Source organism: Sorex fumeus, unplaced genomic scaffold, assembly GCF_029834395.1.
Source record: "Sorex fumeus unplaced genomic scaffold, SorFum_2.1 ptg000072l, whole genome shotgun sequence".
NCBI classification, from domain to species: Eukaryota; Metazoa; Chordata; class Mammalia; order Eulipotyphla; family Soricidae; genus Sorex; species Sorex fumeus.
Window position 1 is genome coordinate 63,510,214 of NW_026606129.1, and position 14,912 is coordinate 63,525,125.

The window sequence follows — 14,912 nt, forward strand, 5'->3', positions numbered from 1 at the left end:
TGATCATGCAAAGGTTGGCATGGCTTCCAGGTTAAGGACTTTTGGCTCATGAGATAGTGACTGAACTAGATGACTTATTAAGGTATTTAAGGCATTTTGAGGTTTTGCTTCTTGCATACACGGACACCACCAACAATTATTATTATTACTTTTATTCACATTTTCCTATTGAATAAATAAGTGAATGAATGAGTAGATGAATTAAAATCTCCTTGCCAGAGAGATAAAGACTTGTAAGTCTCGAATATAGGACTGTGAGTCTTCAAATACTAATTCAGTACTAATCTAGTGCCTGGCATGTTCAAAAAAATAATCTGAATACACTCAATTTTAATTCATGGGGATACATTAAACTTTAATTAAATAATATTTTAAGCATCCTTTAAACATTAAGGACAATGATCAATAATCAATACTATCTGAAGTTAGAAGATTTTATGTCATAATTCTCCTTAAAGTATGCTCATAGGTTTTGGGACCAAAGGAAAAGAAAATTTTCACAGCCAAAAAACTTACTAAGAGCTTTTACATTGTGAAATATTCCACAAAGGCCCCTGTTCAGTTATCTATGTGTGCATCCTGCCTTGTCACACAATATACACAAGAACAACATGGACACAACTTCTCTCTGTCTTGGCTAATAAACATTCATCAAAAAACACAAACTTCTCGATAGGATATAAAACAAGAAAAAGAAAGGAAAAACAGAAAGGAATGTTAGTTTTGGTTTAGTAACTATTTTTAAAAACACCTGAGGCCAAATTACTGGAATCCCGAACCAAAACTCTGCAGCAAACCAGAATTCTGTTCCTTCAAAGCTTATGCCTTTGTGAAAATTCTGCTCTATATAGGTCAACATCTACAGGGCATGAGAAATATTTAGACAGCACAAATTAACTCCTTAAGTATTATTGCAACTCCACATCAGTCTTTGGGAGTACATACGTTAAGGAGCTATTAAACAAAAACAAAACAAAAACTGAATATTACTCAACAGTCCTGATAGTATATAATGCATATACAATTGGTTCACCTGCATCCTTTTGATTCTCTATTTGAAAGAGAGAGCACAACAAGGAGAGAAGAGAGAGAGAAACAAGAACACATATGCAGGATTAATGAGCAAGTGGATCAAAATGCCCCCCATTTATGTGTGATACATGATAATTGGAAAGAAAAGGTTGCCCTTGGGTTCCCACCGCCCCGAAGTGTGGGGGCCAGCAAAAAAGGCTCCTTCACAGAGGTGGAAAATGCTGCACAAATAGAAAATTAGTAAAATTAAGTTTAATGTGTAATCAAGCTATGAAACATACATGAATTCTCCAAGTGACAATTAAGTCATATGTTCTAGCCAGAGCTTAGAGGACAAGGACAAGTCAAAATCTCCAGAGAAAACAAGGAAAAGCTTTCCAACTTGAGAGAGAATAGACAGAAGGCAAATAAGATCTAATTTTTACAGAGAATAGACCACCTTGTGTGATCTTATACCCAGATAGTTTGACGTTTTAAACATGGAACGGAAGGCATGATTTTGTCCCGACTGTCCTTTATCTGACATCTAATGCATTGGTCCCAGCCTAGCTGCTACCTTTTGATTGTGTACCAGTGACAAGCACTTAACAAACTGGGGTTACACACAAGCAAAGTAAAAATGCATTCAGGTCACAGACAGAGAATAACTGAAAAACTTACAGACAAATCTGAGTTTATCACAAACAAATGGCTTAATTGTCTAACCTGTTTTAGGTTGATAAAAAGTGACTGGACTTCTCACACTGGGTTTCACAGACAGAATCAACAGACAAGCCAATGCTAAAAAACTTGAAGCAAGGAGAGTGAGTTGGTTTGGATCTGGATTTTCTTGGAATAATGAAAACAGAAAGAGTGAAGACAGCATGGCGAGGAGGTGGTAGGTACTCACGAATGGTTAAATCCATCACTTGGGAGGCCAAGCAGAAGACAGGATGCTCATACATTTCTCTCTTTTTCCCTATAAAAGAGGATTTGGGCATGCAAGAGGCTTAGGTCAGAGGTAAAGAGGTTAAAGGTCATAGGTTAGAGGAAAACGTTACATTAGCTCAAAGGAAAATAGCCACAGAGTATTTTGGGATAAACACAGGATAAAAGAAAAAAGGAGCTTCAAAATTGGAGATCTACTGGATTAACCATTCAGCATGCCGTGAGTCACGAGAGAGATTGTGACTATGATTTTACACGTTTCTTTAGAATTGTTTGCAAGAATACAATGACCAAAAACATCATGAGTAAAGGGAAACAGAGTCTCATTGATTTAAGGCTCCAAGATACTAAGGATTTCAGACTTTAGTATCTAAGGCTCTTGAGGTATTTCTTCATAAACATAGTCTCCGGCAATATTACTACTACGTCTTTCCAAAATTCTCAGAGAACTAAGCCATTAATACTCACATAGGGGCTCAAAAGTAAAAAATGGAAGGCTTCTTTTCTGAGAGGATAGAAACCTTGTGAAAAGAAAGTTGTCTGGTAGTAATATCTTTAAAGCTGCAATGCCTCAGCCTATGGTGGACTATGTTCATGAGAGAAAACCTGATACATGCAGCCAGAGGATGTTGGGTTGTCTGAATTAACAATCCCAGCATGCTTTGAAATTGGTGTCACAGCCACTTTTGCAGAGATAACATCAAAAAGTGGCTGAGCCAATCACGAACAAGGAAGGAAAGAAGCAGAAGAGAGCAGGTAGTGTGGAATGAGGTACTTCTCTGAAAAGAGAGTTGGGAAAAAAAAAAAAGATTGGTTTCTTCAAAGAATCCCCAGACCTAAAAAGTCACAGTGCAAAAGATAATTAACACAACCAAGAAGAATTGAGGCACAAAAGGAAATTACAGACCAGCTGATCTACTTTGGAAATGAATGCATTTTTACTTACAGATCTTAAAGTTTGTTTTTGGATTATTTATCTGAAAGAAGAGAGCAGATCTTACCAAAAGACTAATAGTAGCTAGACCAAGACCTAGGAGGCAGCAGCCATAACAAAAGATCCCATCCCACCTCTGGCCTTGCCTAGACGTATTAGGTACCTGGTTGACTTTACCAAATACAATCATTATTAAGTCTGGGAAGGTTAAGACTGGAACAATTACTTGCTAATATATATAGCCCTCTAAAGATCTTCTTGTTTCTCTATTTTTGTCACTCATTACCAAGTCAAGAGTTGATAAACATCCTTTTAGTGCCCAATTCTTAAGTGTTTCTCCCTGGATGCATAACAATGAATTCATTACCACTGGTACACAATTTGCATTGTCAGACAGACAAAATTGAGAGAGGGAAAACATGTAGTATACAGAACACCGTGAATTTGACATGATCTTAACCTAATTCTCTAAGGAAACAAGGACTTTGGCAGAGTAAGCGATGAGATTTTGGTAGTTGGTTAGGTTCTATTTTTCCTTCCCAGTCATGTCCTGAAGGCAGACAATGGGCACTGTTGGTTTTAGTCAGGAGTTTCACATGTGAGAAAACATCAGATTCCAGAATGCGGACACATTGAGTTTTAGACACAGAACTTCCACATTTATACACTTACACCACTGGTCAAGTTGGGTGTGGTTTTCAAATCACCCTATAGCAGCCAACAGGGTAACAATGAAAAGTGATTAATACCTTTGCAAATGAATAGGTCCCAAAGAACCATATCTTCTCAAGTAGAGTTTACTCAGTGATTTTGGGTGGTCAATGGTTATCAGTGACCACTTCCTTAAGAGGATAGTGGTACCCTCCATCCTCTGTATGGTGCAATAAGAATGAACCAAATCTAAAACAAACTAGGAGCCAACAGAGATGGCTGGAAACTAACCTGCCATCCACTTGGAACCCTACTAAAAAACAAGATACTTTCAAGGGGCAAGAAGAAGTTAAGCAAAATCTTGATGTTCCTTTATTCAATTCTTGTTTACTCCCAAAGCTATCAACGGTGGCTAACAAACTCTTGAAGGTAGCATTCCTATAGAACTCTTTTGAAAGAAAACATTAGCTATGGAGCAAATTTATGGCCAACACAAACTCTCAGAAGGACCTAAAGTTAGAAGATAGCTTCCTATACTCAATATTCTCCCCTTACAAAGTTCCTTGTTCTTTAAATAACTTATTTGGCCACAGTAAAGGAAGCTTTCATAGTTCAAGTGCTTTTAAATTTTAGCTTAACATACTCAGATGGATCTCGGTTGCCTTGGTGGCCATCAGAAAAGAGAGTGCTCCCCAGGAAGGAATACAAAATTTTAAACAAAAAACTGGGGACAGATGGGAGTCTTACCTTCAATTTTGGCATACTCTGAGAGCCGAGAATAGTTGACTAAAGCAGCCTGCTCTAGACATTTACGGATGACTGTTTTTACCTCCTCTTGTGGCACAGGGGTTACGATATCTTTCATTAGAACCTTTAGGTAGAAAAAATGATTAGGATGGTCCAAACAATTTGTTAATCATTTATACTTTCAAAACCTGAAAGTTTTTGCAACAGCCCCCAGGGAGCACTACAATCATATTGTGCATGAATACCACGACTAAAGAGTGTAATCCCTTGGTGAGGATGTGTGCAACTAGAGGAATGTGACCCTTAGCAAGTACTACTGTGTGAGTACCGCAACCTAGTGTGGAACTCCCAGTAAGGAATAAAACTAAATGTATGTAATCTCTTATTGTTGTGATCCTCAGTCATCACAACAATAAGTTCAATAGCAATAACTAAGGGGAAGGATAGGAGAGGTCAGGTCAAAAATGAAGTTTAGAGTGAGTTGTGGATCCTTTTCTGAATTGTGAATATTGTGACTAAAACAGACAAGAACCATTGTTGAAGACCTGAAATGTAGTTTAGAAGAAAAAGCTCTTTCATGAATTAGGAGAGTGTTAGAACATATCTTCAACATATCCTAACTATTTGGGAGTCTGAGATACAAGAACTTGAATTTTGGCAGCTTTACCATGCTTATTCTGATACTTGGTGAATAGTGGCCAAATTGTTAAAAAAAATTACAAAGTGGGTCATTCAACAACAGTATTTCATTGCAATTATATTCAGGTCTTTGAATACAAATATCTGACCTGTCTATGACTTTTACTCTTACCCTTTCCAAGAGTGAGAGAGTAGCTTTCAAAGCACCTTCAGGTCGACCAAATGGGAAGCAATACCTAAAAATGACAGAAAATTCTTCAGGTTGCTCAAATACATTACATTTAGCATGAAATATGCTGAAACTTGATTCCTATAGCAACTCTCTCGGAGGAACAGAAAATGCTTTTTATTTTGTCACGTTGTGTTATGTTAATCGGAATTCACACCATATATGTGTATATATAATGTATATATGTGTATGTGTGAATAATAACTAAAGAGAGACTCTGCAAATGTCTGCAGCAGGAAAGAATATTTCAAGTGATGACACAAGGCTCTGTTTGGATTTCTATTGTAAAGAAGAATCACTTTTCAGCTCAAGTGTAACCTTATAAATTCTTTGTAGAGGCAGGCTTTTAAAAATTAGTTGAAATAGAGTAAAAATCAAATACTTACTTAAATACCCAAAACATTCATATAGGGGGGAAAAAAAGGGATATATTCTGAGCCAATTCAGGATTCTGCTAGCTACCCCTCCATCGACTTGGCTTTTAGGTGGATTCCTCATCTTTGGCAATGCATCTTGCGTAAAATGTATGACCAATACAGATTTAGCCAGAAATATTTACAGGTACCATGAGAGGAAATATAAGAGTTCTAGGAACTATTTCAGACTGACATGACCATTTTAGACTCTTGCTTCAAGGTACTGAGGGGGTCAGTATAGTTATCTAAAGTTAGACGCCTATGTATGTTTTTCTTCCATTATTGGCTGCACTGCCTGGAACAAGTAACCTCTCTCAGCCTGTTTACTCCTTATTTAAAAGAAAATTATAATAATTACCTCATAGAACTCTTCTGAGAATAAAACAACATGTTAATGTTTATTCCAGCCTGTAGCCCTGCATCTGGCACCTAAGGAAGTGGTTAAAAAGTAGGAAATGTTTGTTACACTATTATAAATGCTACCACTATATCAGGCCCTCTGGTCCAAATTGCTGGTTTAGAATTATTTAATTTGCTACAAAGGAGAGGGGGGCTGTGAAGAAAAGCTCAAGGTTCAAGCATCAGACCTGCTGGGGGGCTCAAGTATGAGGGGAAGAACTTGACAAAGCTGATCCAGTTCCTTTCCTTCTTTGGAAGGCCAGCTTGCTTGTTTCAAAAGTAATGAAGAAGGTGGAGTCTCTCTGTAACCCATGCCTTCCTTCCTTCTGTTTAATCTTTCCCAAAGTGGGTGACACTGTTGCAAACGGTGTGTGTGTGTGTGTGTGTGTGTGTGTGTGTGTGTGTGTGTGTGTGTATGTGTTCTTAATGGCGGCAGTAGGCTAAAGTCCAAATAAATAAGTATGGGAACCTCTATCCGTTTAGGTGATGTGATTCACAGGTTTTTTTTCTGTTTTATTTAGGCTCCTTCGAGAAGCTTTCAGTTCAATTCATCTTTGAACAGATTGATGATGAGGGTCAGCTTGTACAAGGAAGTCTTTCTTTTAGTAGAAATAAAATGTACTTGAGGTTTCAAAGATTATGTCTGTTCTTCTCTGCTTTTCTATTATTTCTAAATATCCAGTGTGTCTCTGGGAGATTTAAAGTTTTAGAAAGCCAAACCCCCATATCCCTTCTTCAATTTTCCTCTTCAAATAAATCCCTAAACCTCAGATGCTTACCTAAAATGTGTAATCTGATTTTCCAGCAGAACTCGGAGTCTCTCTTTGATTTCTTCAAAACGTTCCTTTTCTTCCACAGTCACAGTTCCAATTCCATCGGGCCTGAAAGAAGTGATAGAAACTTCATACACTGACAACATCAAATCGAATCTTTAGCAGGAGAAAGCTGTCCATTTTTTAAGAACTCCAATGATCGGCATGCCCTGAGAAGTCCTGCTTTTCTGTGCCAGTTCCCAAAGGGGATGGGGTTTTTTGAGGTTATCATTTGGGAGACATTTGCAGAACTGTCGCTCATTTGTTGTGAAATGGTAAAATGCACAAACGGGTGGTTTGAAGTTAAATCCAGCTTCCATGCCTGTTCTGTTTGGCTCACAGCTTCTTAACATTTTGAATTACTTGCCAACATTTTTCAAAATTAGTAAAATTTTATAATACAAGTCTTATTTCTGGTTTCTTTTAACAGTCTGCAGCAGCTGGTTTTAACTAGCAAGTATTAATGGTTTCTTATCTGGATAGTCACTCACCTGGCCTACATTGAAGTCTTATTTCTTACCTCTCTTGTAGGCACTCAGGTTTTGTACCTCTGAATAACAAACACAAACTCCTAGGAAAACTAAGTGTTCAGTAAATGTCTGTTTTTCCCAATGTTAAGTGGTCTTAAGTGCCTCTCAATTTCTGGTCTATACTTATATAGATGAGAAGATTAATTTATTAAACTCCTACTAGCTGAATTACAAATTACAAAACAGTGGGAAAATTTCAAGACATTTATAAAAGAAATTGCAGAAAACACAAATGGGAAAATATCTTATATTCATGGACTATAAGCATAAATTTTCTTAATATGTACATACTACCCAACAATCTATAAAATCAGTGCAATCCCTATCAAAATTTCAATGACATTTTTCCCAGAAAAGACTGTCCTAAAGTGTATATGAAACCACAATAAATTCAAATAGCTGAAGCACTTATGAGAAAGAAAACAGAGTTGTAGCTATCACAATTTCTTGTTGCAAAGCTTATTACAGAACTATAGTAATTAGAACAGTATGGCAATAGCCTAAAAAAGACATACTAAACATGATATCATATCAAGAACCCAGAAAGAAACCTTCAAACACACAGTGAACTAGTATTTGACAAGAGAGCTGAGGATAATTAATGGGAGAGAAAACAGTTTTTTCAATAAATAATGATTGGAAAGTAAAGTAAGGGCTGGAGCGATAGCACAGCAGTAGGGCGTTTGCCTTGCACGCAGCCAACACGGCCAACCCGAGTTTGATTCCTCCGCCCCTCTCGGAGAGCCCGGCAAGCTACCGAGAGTATCTCGCCCGCACGGCAGAGCCTGGCAAGCTCCCCGTGGCGTATTCGATATGCCAAACACAGTAACAACAAAGTCTCCAATGGAGACATTACTGGGCCCGCTCGAGCAAATCGATGATCAACGGGAGGGCCTTTACTTTAATGATTGGAAACTGGATAACCAAGGCAGAAAGGCAAAATTAGATTTCAATATTATAGTACTCATATGAATAACTCAAAATGGGCATAACATTAACACCTGATAGTAATAAAACTCTCAGAAGAAAATATGTGTCGGAAGTGGCTTACTATTGCTTTTAGTAATCATTTATAAAAAATTATTACCAACAATGCAAGCAACTAATGCAAAGACGAGCAGTGCTTCCTGAAAAGAGAAAAATTCTAAACAGCAAAGAAAACATAAAATGGAAGCTTATGGAATAGGAATATTTGCAAATTTTCTGACAGGCAATTAGTATATAAAATATAAAAGGAACTTATAAAACTCAATAGCAAAACATCAATTTGATTGAACTGGAACATGTTTTCCAAAAAAGATATACAAGTATTCAATAGGTGAATGAAAACATGTCCAGCGTCACCATTCATCAAGGAAATGCACATCAAAGTCACAATGAACACCTCACATTTGTCAGAATTGTTAATATCTAAAAAGACAAGAAACAAACAAACAGAAAGACAAGAAACAATCAGTGTTGGTGAGATTGAGAAGAAAAGTTTATGGTGGTGAGAATATAAATTGGTAGCAAGTATGGAAAATGGAATGGACATTCTACGAAAAAAATTAGGTGTGGAACTACTGTATAATTCAACAATCTGACTTTCTGGGTGAGATTGAAGGAAAGGAAATTGCTATCTTGATGATATAGCTGTATGTTCATTGCAATATTACTTATAATAGACAAGACATGAAAACATGTCTGTCAATAAATGAATGGATAAAGAAATGAGGCTGATATATACACATATTATTCCATCATTAAAATGAAGGAAATCTTGCCTTTTGAAAAAAGAATACAACTTGAGGGCGTTACTCTAAGTGGAGTTGCTGGAGAGAGGCAGGCATTTCTGATTTCACTTATGCATGGACTACAAAATGCCGAAGTTACAGAAGAAGAGAGAAGAATGTTAGTTATCAGGGTCTTAGGAAGGGGAGAAATGGGGAACTTTAGGCAAAGGCTATAAAGACAGCTAGAGGATGCATAAGTTCAAAGATCTAGCAGGGTACCTTGCCTTGCACTTGACGAACCTGGATTCAATTTCTGGTACCTCATTTGGTCCCCCGAGTTCATCAGGAGTGATCCCTGAGCACAGAACCAGGAGTAAGCTCAGAGCACCGCTGGATATGGTCCCCAAACAAACAAACAAACAAACCCACCAAAACCCCAATCTATAATTGAACATCACATTGTATTCCTTAAATTTATATATATGTTGAGATTTTTTATCTCAATACAGCTGGCAAAAAAAAAAAAAGCAACACCGAACACATTTTTCAGGAGTGATAGCACAGCGGTAGGGCGTTTGCCTTGCACACAGCCAACATGGCCGACCCGAGTTCGATTCCTCCGCCCCTCTCGGAGAGCCCGGCAAGCTACCGAGAGTATCTCGCCCGCACGGCAGAGCCTGGCAAGCTCCCCGTGGTGTATTCGATATGCCAAACACAGTAACAAGTCTCACAATGTTACTGGGCCCGCTCGAGCAAATCGATGATCAACGGGAGGGCCTTTACTTTACTTTTTTTTTTTAAAAAAACAAACTTTATTAAAGCTTTGTGATTTACATTGTTATCCATAGCTAAGTTTTAGACCCATATTGTTCAACACCAATTGATCCCACCAACAATGTCAACTTCCCTCCATCAATGTTCCCAGTTCCCTTCCTCCAGCTCTTGACAGGTGCCTTTTAAAGTTTGGTTGTTAAAGTTTGGGTCTCCTGATTTCAGTGTTGTTTAGGTATTTGTCTCTATCATTCTTTAATACCATCGATGATGGTATTTTTCACTCTTAGTGAACTGTTCATACTAATACAAAAAGAGAAGGATGATAGCACAAATGTGTGAATTTGAGTTTAATCATAGTATCCTTGTGTTTCTGAATGATTAGCTTTGCACACATTTCTCCCATTTGTTTTGAATAAAGCAAGTTGAAAATATAAAGGAGGCTGCATAGTTATGGCTCAAATTTATCTGTGCCAAATTAGATGTAGAATAATCTGACCCATTCAAAGATTTCTGCTTCCCAGCTCCTGCAGTGACTTGTTTTGACTACTGGCTGAGCCAGTTTGCAGATTGGTGCGTCACCATAAAACTTCTACTGGAACATTCTTCAGTTTGCAAATGCAAGTCATCTTGAGACCAAACAAATGGTCTTATTTATAGGCCTTCTCAAGGATCCAGCATAAATTGGAAAAATCCTGTATCTTAGACCAGTCTGACTGCACAGACTTGGCAAGGGAGAGTAATGTAACACTGTGAGGGGTTAATTGGTCAATTTCCTTTCTTTCCTTTTTCTATCTTATGTTTTTTGGACCACATCCCCATTGTGCTCAGGATCTACTCCTGATCAGTGCTTTGTGGGGAAGAGGGGTGGGGTAGTGGAGGGTCACTTCTGGCTATGGGTGTTGCTCCAGAAGTAGCTCAAGGGTCCATGAGGTGCCAGGGATTGAACCTGGGCCCCCAAATGCAAAATAGTCCATTCAGCTATACTTACTTTAAATTTTATTTATTTTTTATTTTGGGGCACACCTGGATGTACTCAGGGTTTATTCTTGGTTCTGCACTTAGGGATTACACCTGAAAAAGTTCCGGGGATTATAAGGGGTGTCAGGGATTAAATTTGGGTCACTTTCATGTGTGGCAAGTGCCCTACCCACTGTGCTATCACTGTCACTCTAGCTTTCTGTCTTTGTTTTATAATTTTTTATTTATTCAAAAAATGTAGGGGGGAAATACCCAGCAGTGCTTAGGATTTACTCCTGGCTCTGGGGTATCTCATACCATATTGGGTATGAGAGATCGAGCCTGGGTTAGCTGCTGCATACAAGGCAAGCACCCGACCCACTAATTATCACCCTGTTTGAAAAATAAGAATGCTGTTCACAACACTATAAAAATGAAAAAGCACTACAGATTCTGTTTCACCTGAACTTAAAGGAAGAGAAAAAATACGGACAAAATAATAATTATTAGGTACAATGTTAGAATTTGTGATTGTCTTTAGTTCAAAATATCGTGGGGGAAAAGCCAGAAAGTTTAATTTACTATATCGGTTAAACACCTTATTTTTGACATGAAATTCCCAGGAATATGGTTAAATCTTGGGATTGACTGACCCACATAAAATACAGGTATACTTTTTTTTTCATGTTTCTGTTATAAACAATTACTTTCCTGAACTGTGACTTTTGAATTTTGTTTATACAGAATTCAACTTGATAATATACTGAGCGCAGGTTTACATGATGGGCTGTGTATTCATACTCTCAATTTGGGGAGAAGAGAGACATCTGAGGAATTTTTTTCTTAGCAGGGAATTGATCCATAGAAAAATCCTACTGAGGATAATTTATAATTTAGAAGAGGGTTTATAGATAACAAAGAAAAGCACAAAAGCCATTTAACAAGGGCAACTCCGAGCTGGCTGTGGTCATTATTGGATGATGCAGTTCTCTGTGAAGAAAATCACTTGTCCTTAACACAAGAAGCCTTCTAAAGCAATTAGGCAATTAGAAGACAGCAGTTAGATTTGTGTTTGAGATGATAAAAACTCACTGAATGCTCATTAGTTGACCTTAGTTAATTGCCACTAAAGGGTTTTATCACAAACATAAAATGGTATTATGTTTTCCCCTGTTGTAGTGATTTTGTATTTGTAATTATCAAAGGTATCAGGTAGTAGCTTAGTATCCCTGAAACCTTTCTTGGGCTACACTTTGAACACGATCTCTCTAGTCCACAAAAGCAAACAAACAAAATTGTAGTGTTTCCTGATATTTTGCTTTATCATTGCCTATGTCAGTGTGAACGGTTTGATTTTTAAGTAAACAAACCAGCCAACAAATCTGACATTTGTAAGGCATATTATATAGAGTCAAAACAAAAACAGGTGATGAAACAAATCGGGATTTTGACATCCGATGCAAATTTGTTTGTAACTGCCCTAATTGCATGCTCTGAAATAGAAGTAGTCAAGAGATGCTATTTTGAAAACTGAGAAAGAAACAAGCGGGAATAAAATAAATTGTCAAAAATCCCAGTAACGGAAAGTGTCTTCCCTGTAAGCATGAGGCCATGAGTTTGAACCCTGGTGCTGCCTATATGTTCTGAGAATTTTCTTAGCAGTACTGCTGATGAGACCCTGTACTCTAGCAGAGTGGTCTGGCAAATAGCTGTGTATATGTGCGTGTGTGTATCTTTGTGTGTGTCTCTGTGTGTGTGTCTCTCTATGTGTGTGTCTGTGGGTGTGTGTGTCTGTGTTTGCAAACCCCTTGATTACGAAGTATGTAAGCTACCAGCAAGCACCACAGCCAGGTAATGAAACCTCATTCACTAGTAACGAAAAACAACAGCAAATGGAATGCAAGGGACAAAAATCACAGGTATACTTCTACCAGGAACAAAGAGCAAAAACAACATTTTCAAGCCCAGGTTTTCCTTGAACCTATTTTTTCTCTCTCTTTCCCTCACTCTACCTTTCTTTAAATAGAACTATTTTGCTTCAGTTAAAATAAAAAAGCAAAACCAATTTTTTTTTTATTAGTGAAACACCATGAGGTACAGTTGTAGATTTACAATTTTTTGTGCTTGGGTTTCGATTATACAATGATCAAATACCCGTCCCTCCACCAGTGCCCATTTTCCACCACCATGGATAATATCCTCCCCACCCCCATCCCCCCATCACTCCCTGCCTCTGTGGCAGGGCAATCCCCTGTGAGCAAAACCAATTTTTTAGTTTGATTCCATATAACTGTTTTTGAAAACTCTGTAACACATTATTTTTAGTTTATTCCCCTAAATTGCCATTGTTAATAATACAGATTAATCTTACAGACTCGTCATCTGTGAGTTTTTGACAAATTATAATATTCCTTCACGTCTCTTCCTCAGTTTGCTAAATAATATTTCCTCTTATTTCCACCACAATTTCAGAGCAATTATAATAATTACAAATACATGTTGGGCTGGAGCGATAGCACAGGAGCTGGAGTGATAGCACAGTGGGTAGGGCGTTTGCCTTGCATGCAACCGACCCGGGTTCGATTCCTCCTTCCCTCTTGGAGAGCCCAGCAAGCTACCAAGAGTATCCTGCCCACACAGCAGAGCCTGGCAAGCTCCCCATGGAAAATTCAATATGCCAAAAACAGTAACAAGTGTCACGATGGAGACGTTACTGGTGCCCACTCAAGCAAATCAATGAACAACAGGACAGTGCTACAGTGCTACAAATACACGTGCACTGGATGTCAATATCTTCCTACGGAATTAAAAACCCTGGCTCATTTTTTTGGGCAGCACTGACCTCATATAAATAAATAACAACAGCAATAACAACAAAAACCTTTCAGAGCATTTTAAACTATGAGCATATTTTACAACCTGAGATTGTAAGAATCTAAATCATTGAGGGCCAATCCCATGGTTTATGATTCAGTAGACGTGGGGTAGAGGCTGAGAATCTGTATTCCTACAAAGTTTTTTGGGGCTGATAGTTTAGGTGCCATACTTTGAAAACCATAGTACCAGACCAAGAAAAAAAAATATATTTGGTAGGTGTAGGTGGTTCTCCCAATGGAGAAAAGGGTAGGTTTGATTTAGGGCTTCCAATTTCCCTTGAATTGGAATGAATTTGGAACCAGACATCTTTCAAAAGTGAGTACAGGGTCCCCTAATCAAGCTAGTAATTCATTCCCAAAGTGGTATTTGCACCATTTCCAAGGTGCCATTCCAAGCAGTACTGGTTGCAAAATAAATAGAAGAACTGCAGCAGTGCCTCCCAAAACCCATGTTTTTTTCCCCTAGAAACATTTAGGGGGTGATTCTTTGGTTGTCATAAAACTGGCTCTGCACCTTGTTCCTTTCTCAATACTTTCAACACTTGACGAATAACAAAGAATGAGAGAAGAGGAAAGAGCAAGCTGAGTTTTAAACTTCCAGTTATCAAATGCCAGGCTGAGACATGCCTTCACAGAAGCATGCTTAGAAGCCTAAGTCCCTAGTCCTCTCAAGTCCCAGTTGGTCTACTTGCTGCCCTCATGCCTTCTGACTTATCCAAGTTCATATCTACTTCCCACAGAGCCTATTTCTTCCCGCTAACTGCAGAAAATTACTGTACTATGGAGATGCTTGTGAAGAGGATACATTCAAGTGCTTGTTTTCCCACTGCTTAAAGTAATGGAATTCCTGTAGTGCTCTTTTTCATGGCCACTGCATGGTTAAGATGGTTCTCTAGAAGAACTTTTTGCACTAGGTCAGTGAGGCATGGGTAGAAAAGCCAGGTGGAATTTGCTTGCTACTGAAGTCTGACATCAGAGTTGGTAGTGCTAAATCTTGGACTGTTCATTAAAACATGTTTTTTGAGAGGTTCCAGCCTACTACTCAAACTCTGGTTCAAACTGTCTGCAGAACAACAGATTAGCAAACCTTCAGACAAGGACTTCATGTCCCCATGGTGAGACACAAAAATTTTCACAAATTTTCCTCTATGGAAATATTTTTTGGTCATTCCATTAGCCATTTAATGGTAATAAGGCATATAAAATAAGTTAAAGTAAGTAAAGTAAAGTAAAGGCCCTCCCGTTGATCATCGATTTGCTCGAGCGGGCCCAGTAAC

The 14,912-nt window shown here is 38.1% G+C and overlaps 1 protein-coding gene across 9 annotated transcripts in view; it reads right to left on the reverse strand.

Annotated features, from left to right (window-relative positions):
- The window catches only part of CADPS (calcium dependent secretion activator), a 550,520-nt gene that overhangs the window by 125,155 nt on the left and 410,453 nt on the right, over positions 1-14,912 (reverse strand). For 4 of the 9 annotated variants that reach the window (XM_056129051.1, XM_056129046.1, XM_056129050.1 and 1 more), the window contains exons 14-18: positions 6,754-6,855; positions 5,103-5,166; positions 4,292-4,415; positions 1,922-1,990; positions 1,034-1,051 (exon numbers count right to left, since the gene is read on the reverse strand). In XM_056129051.1, the coding sequence (XP_055985026.1) occupies positions 1,034-1,051; positions 1,922-1,990; positions 4,292-4,415; positions 5,103-5,166; positions 6,754-6,855 (377 nt within the window). The remainder of the gene's footprint in view (positions 1-1,033; positions 1,052-1,921; positions 1,991-4,291; positions 4,416-5,102; positions 5,167-6,753; positions 6,856-14,912) is intronic. The other 5 variants (XM_056129052.1, XM_056129047.1, XM_056129045.1 and 2 more) reach the window with 2 other exon arrangements.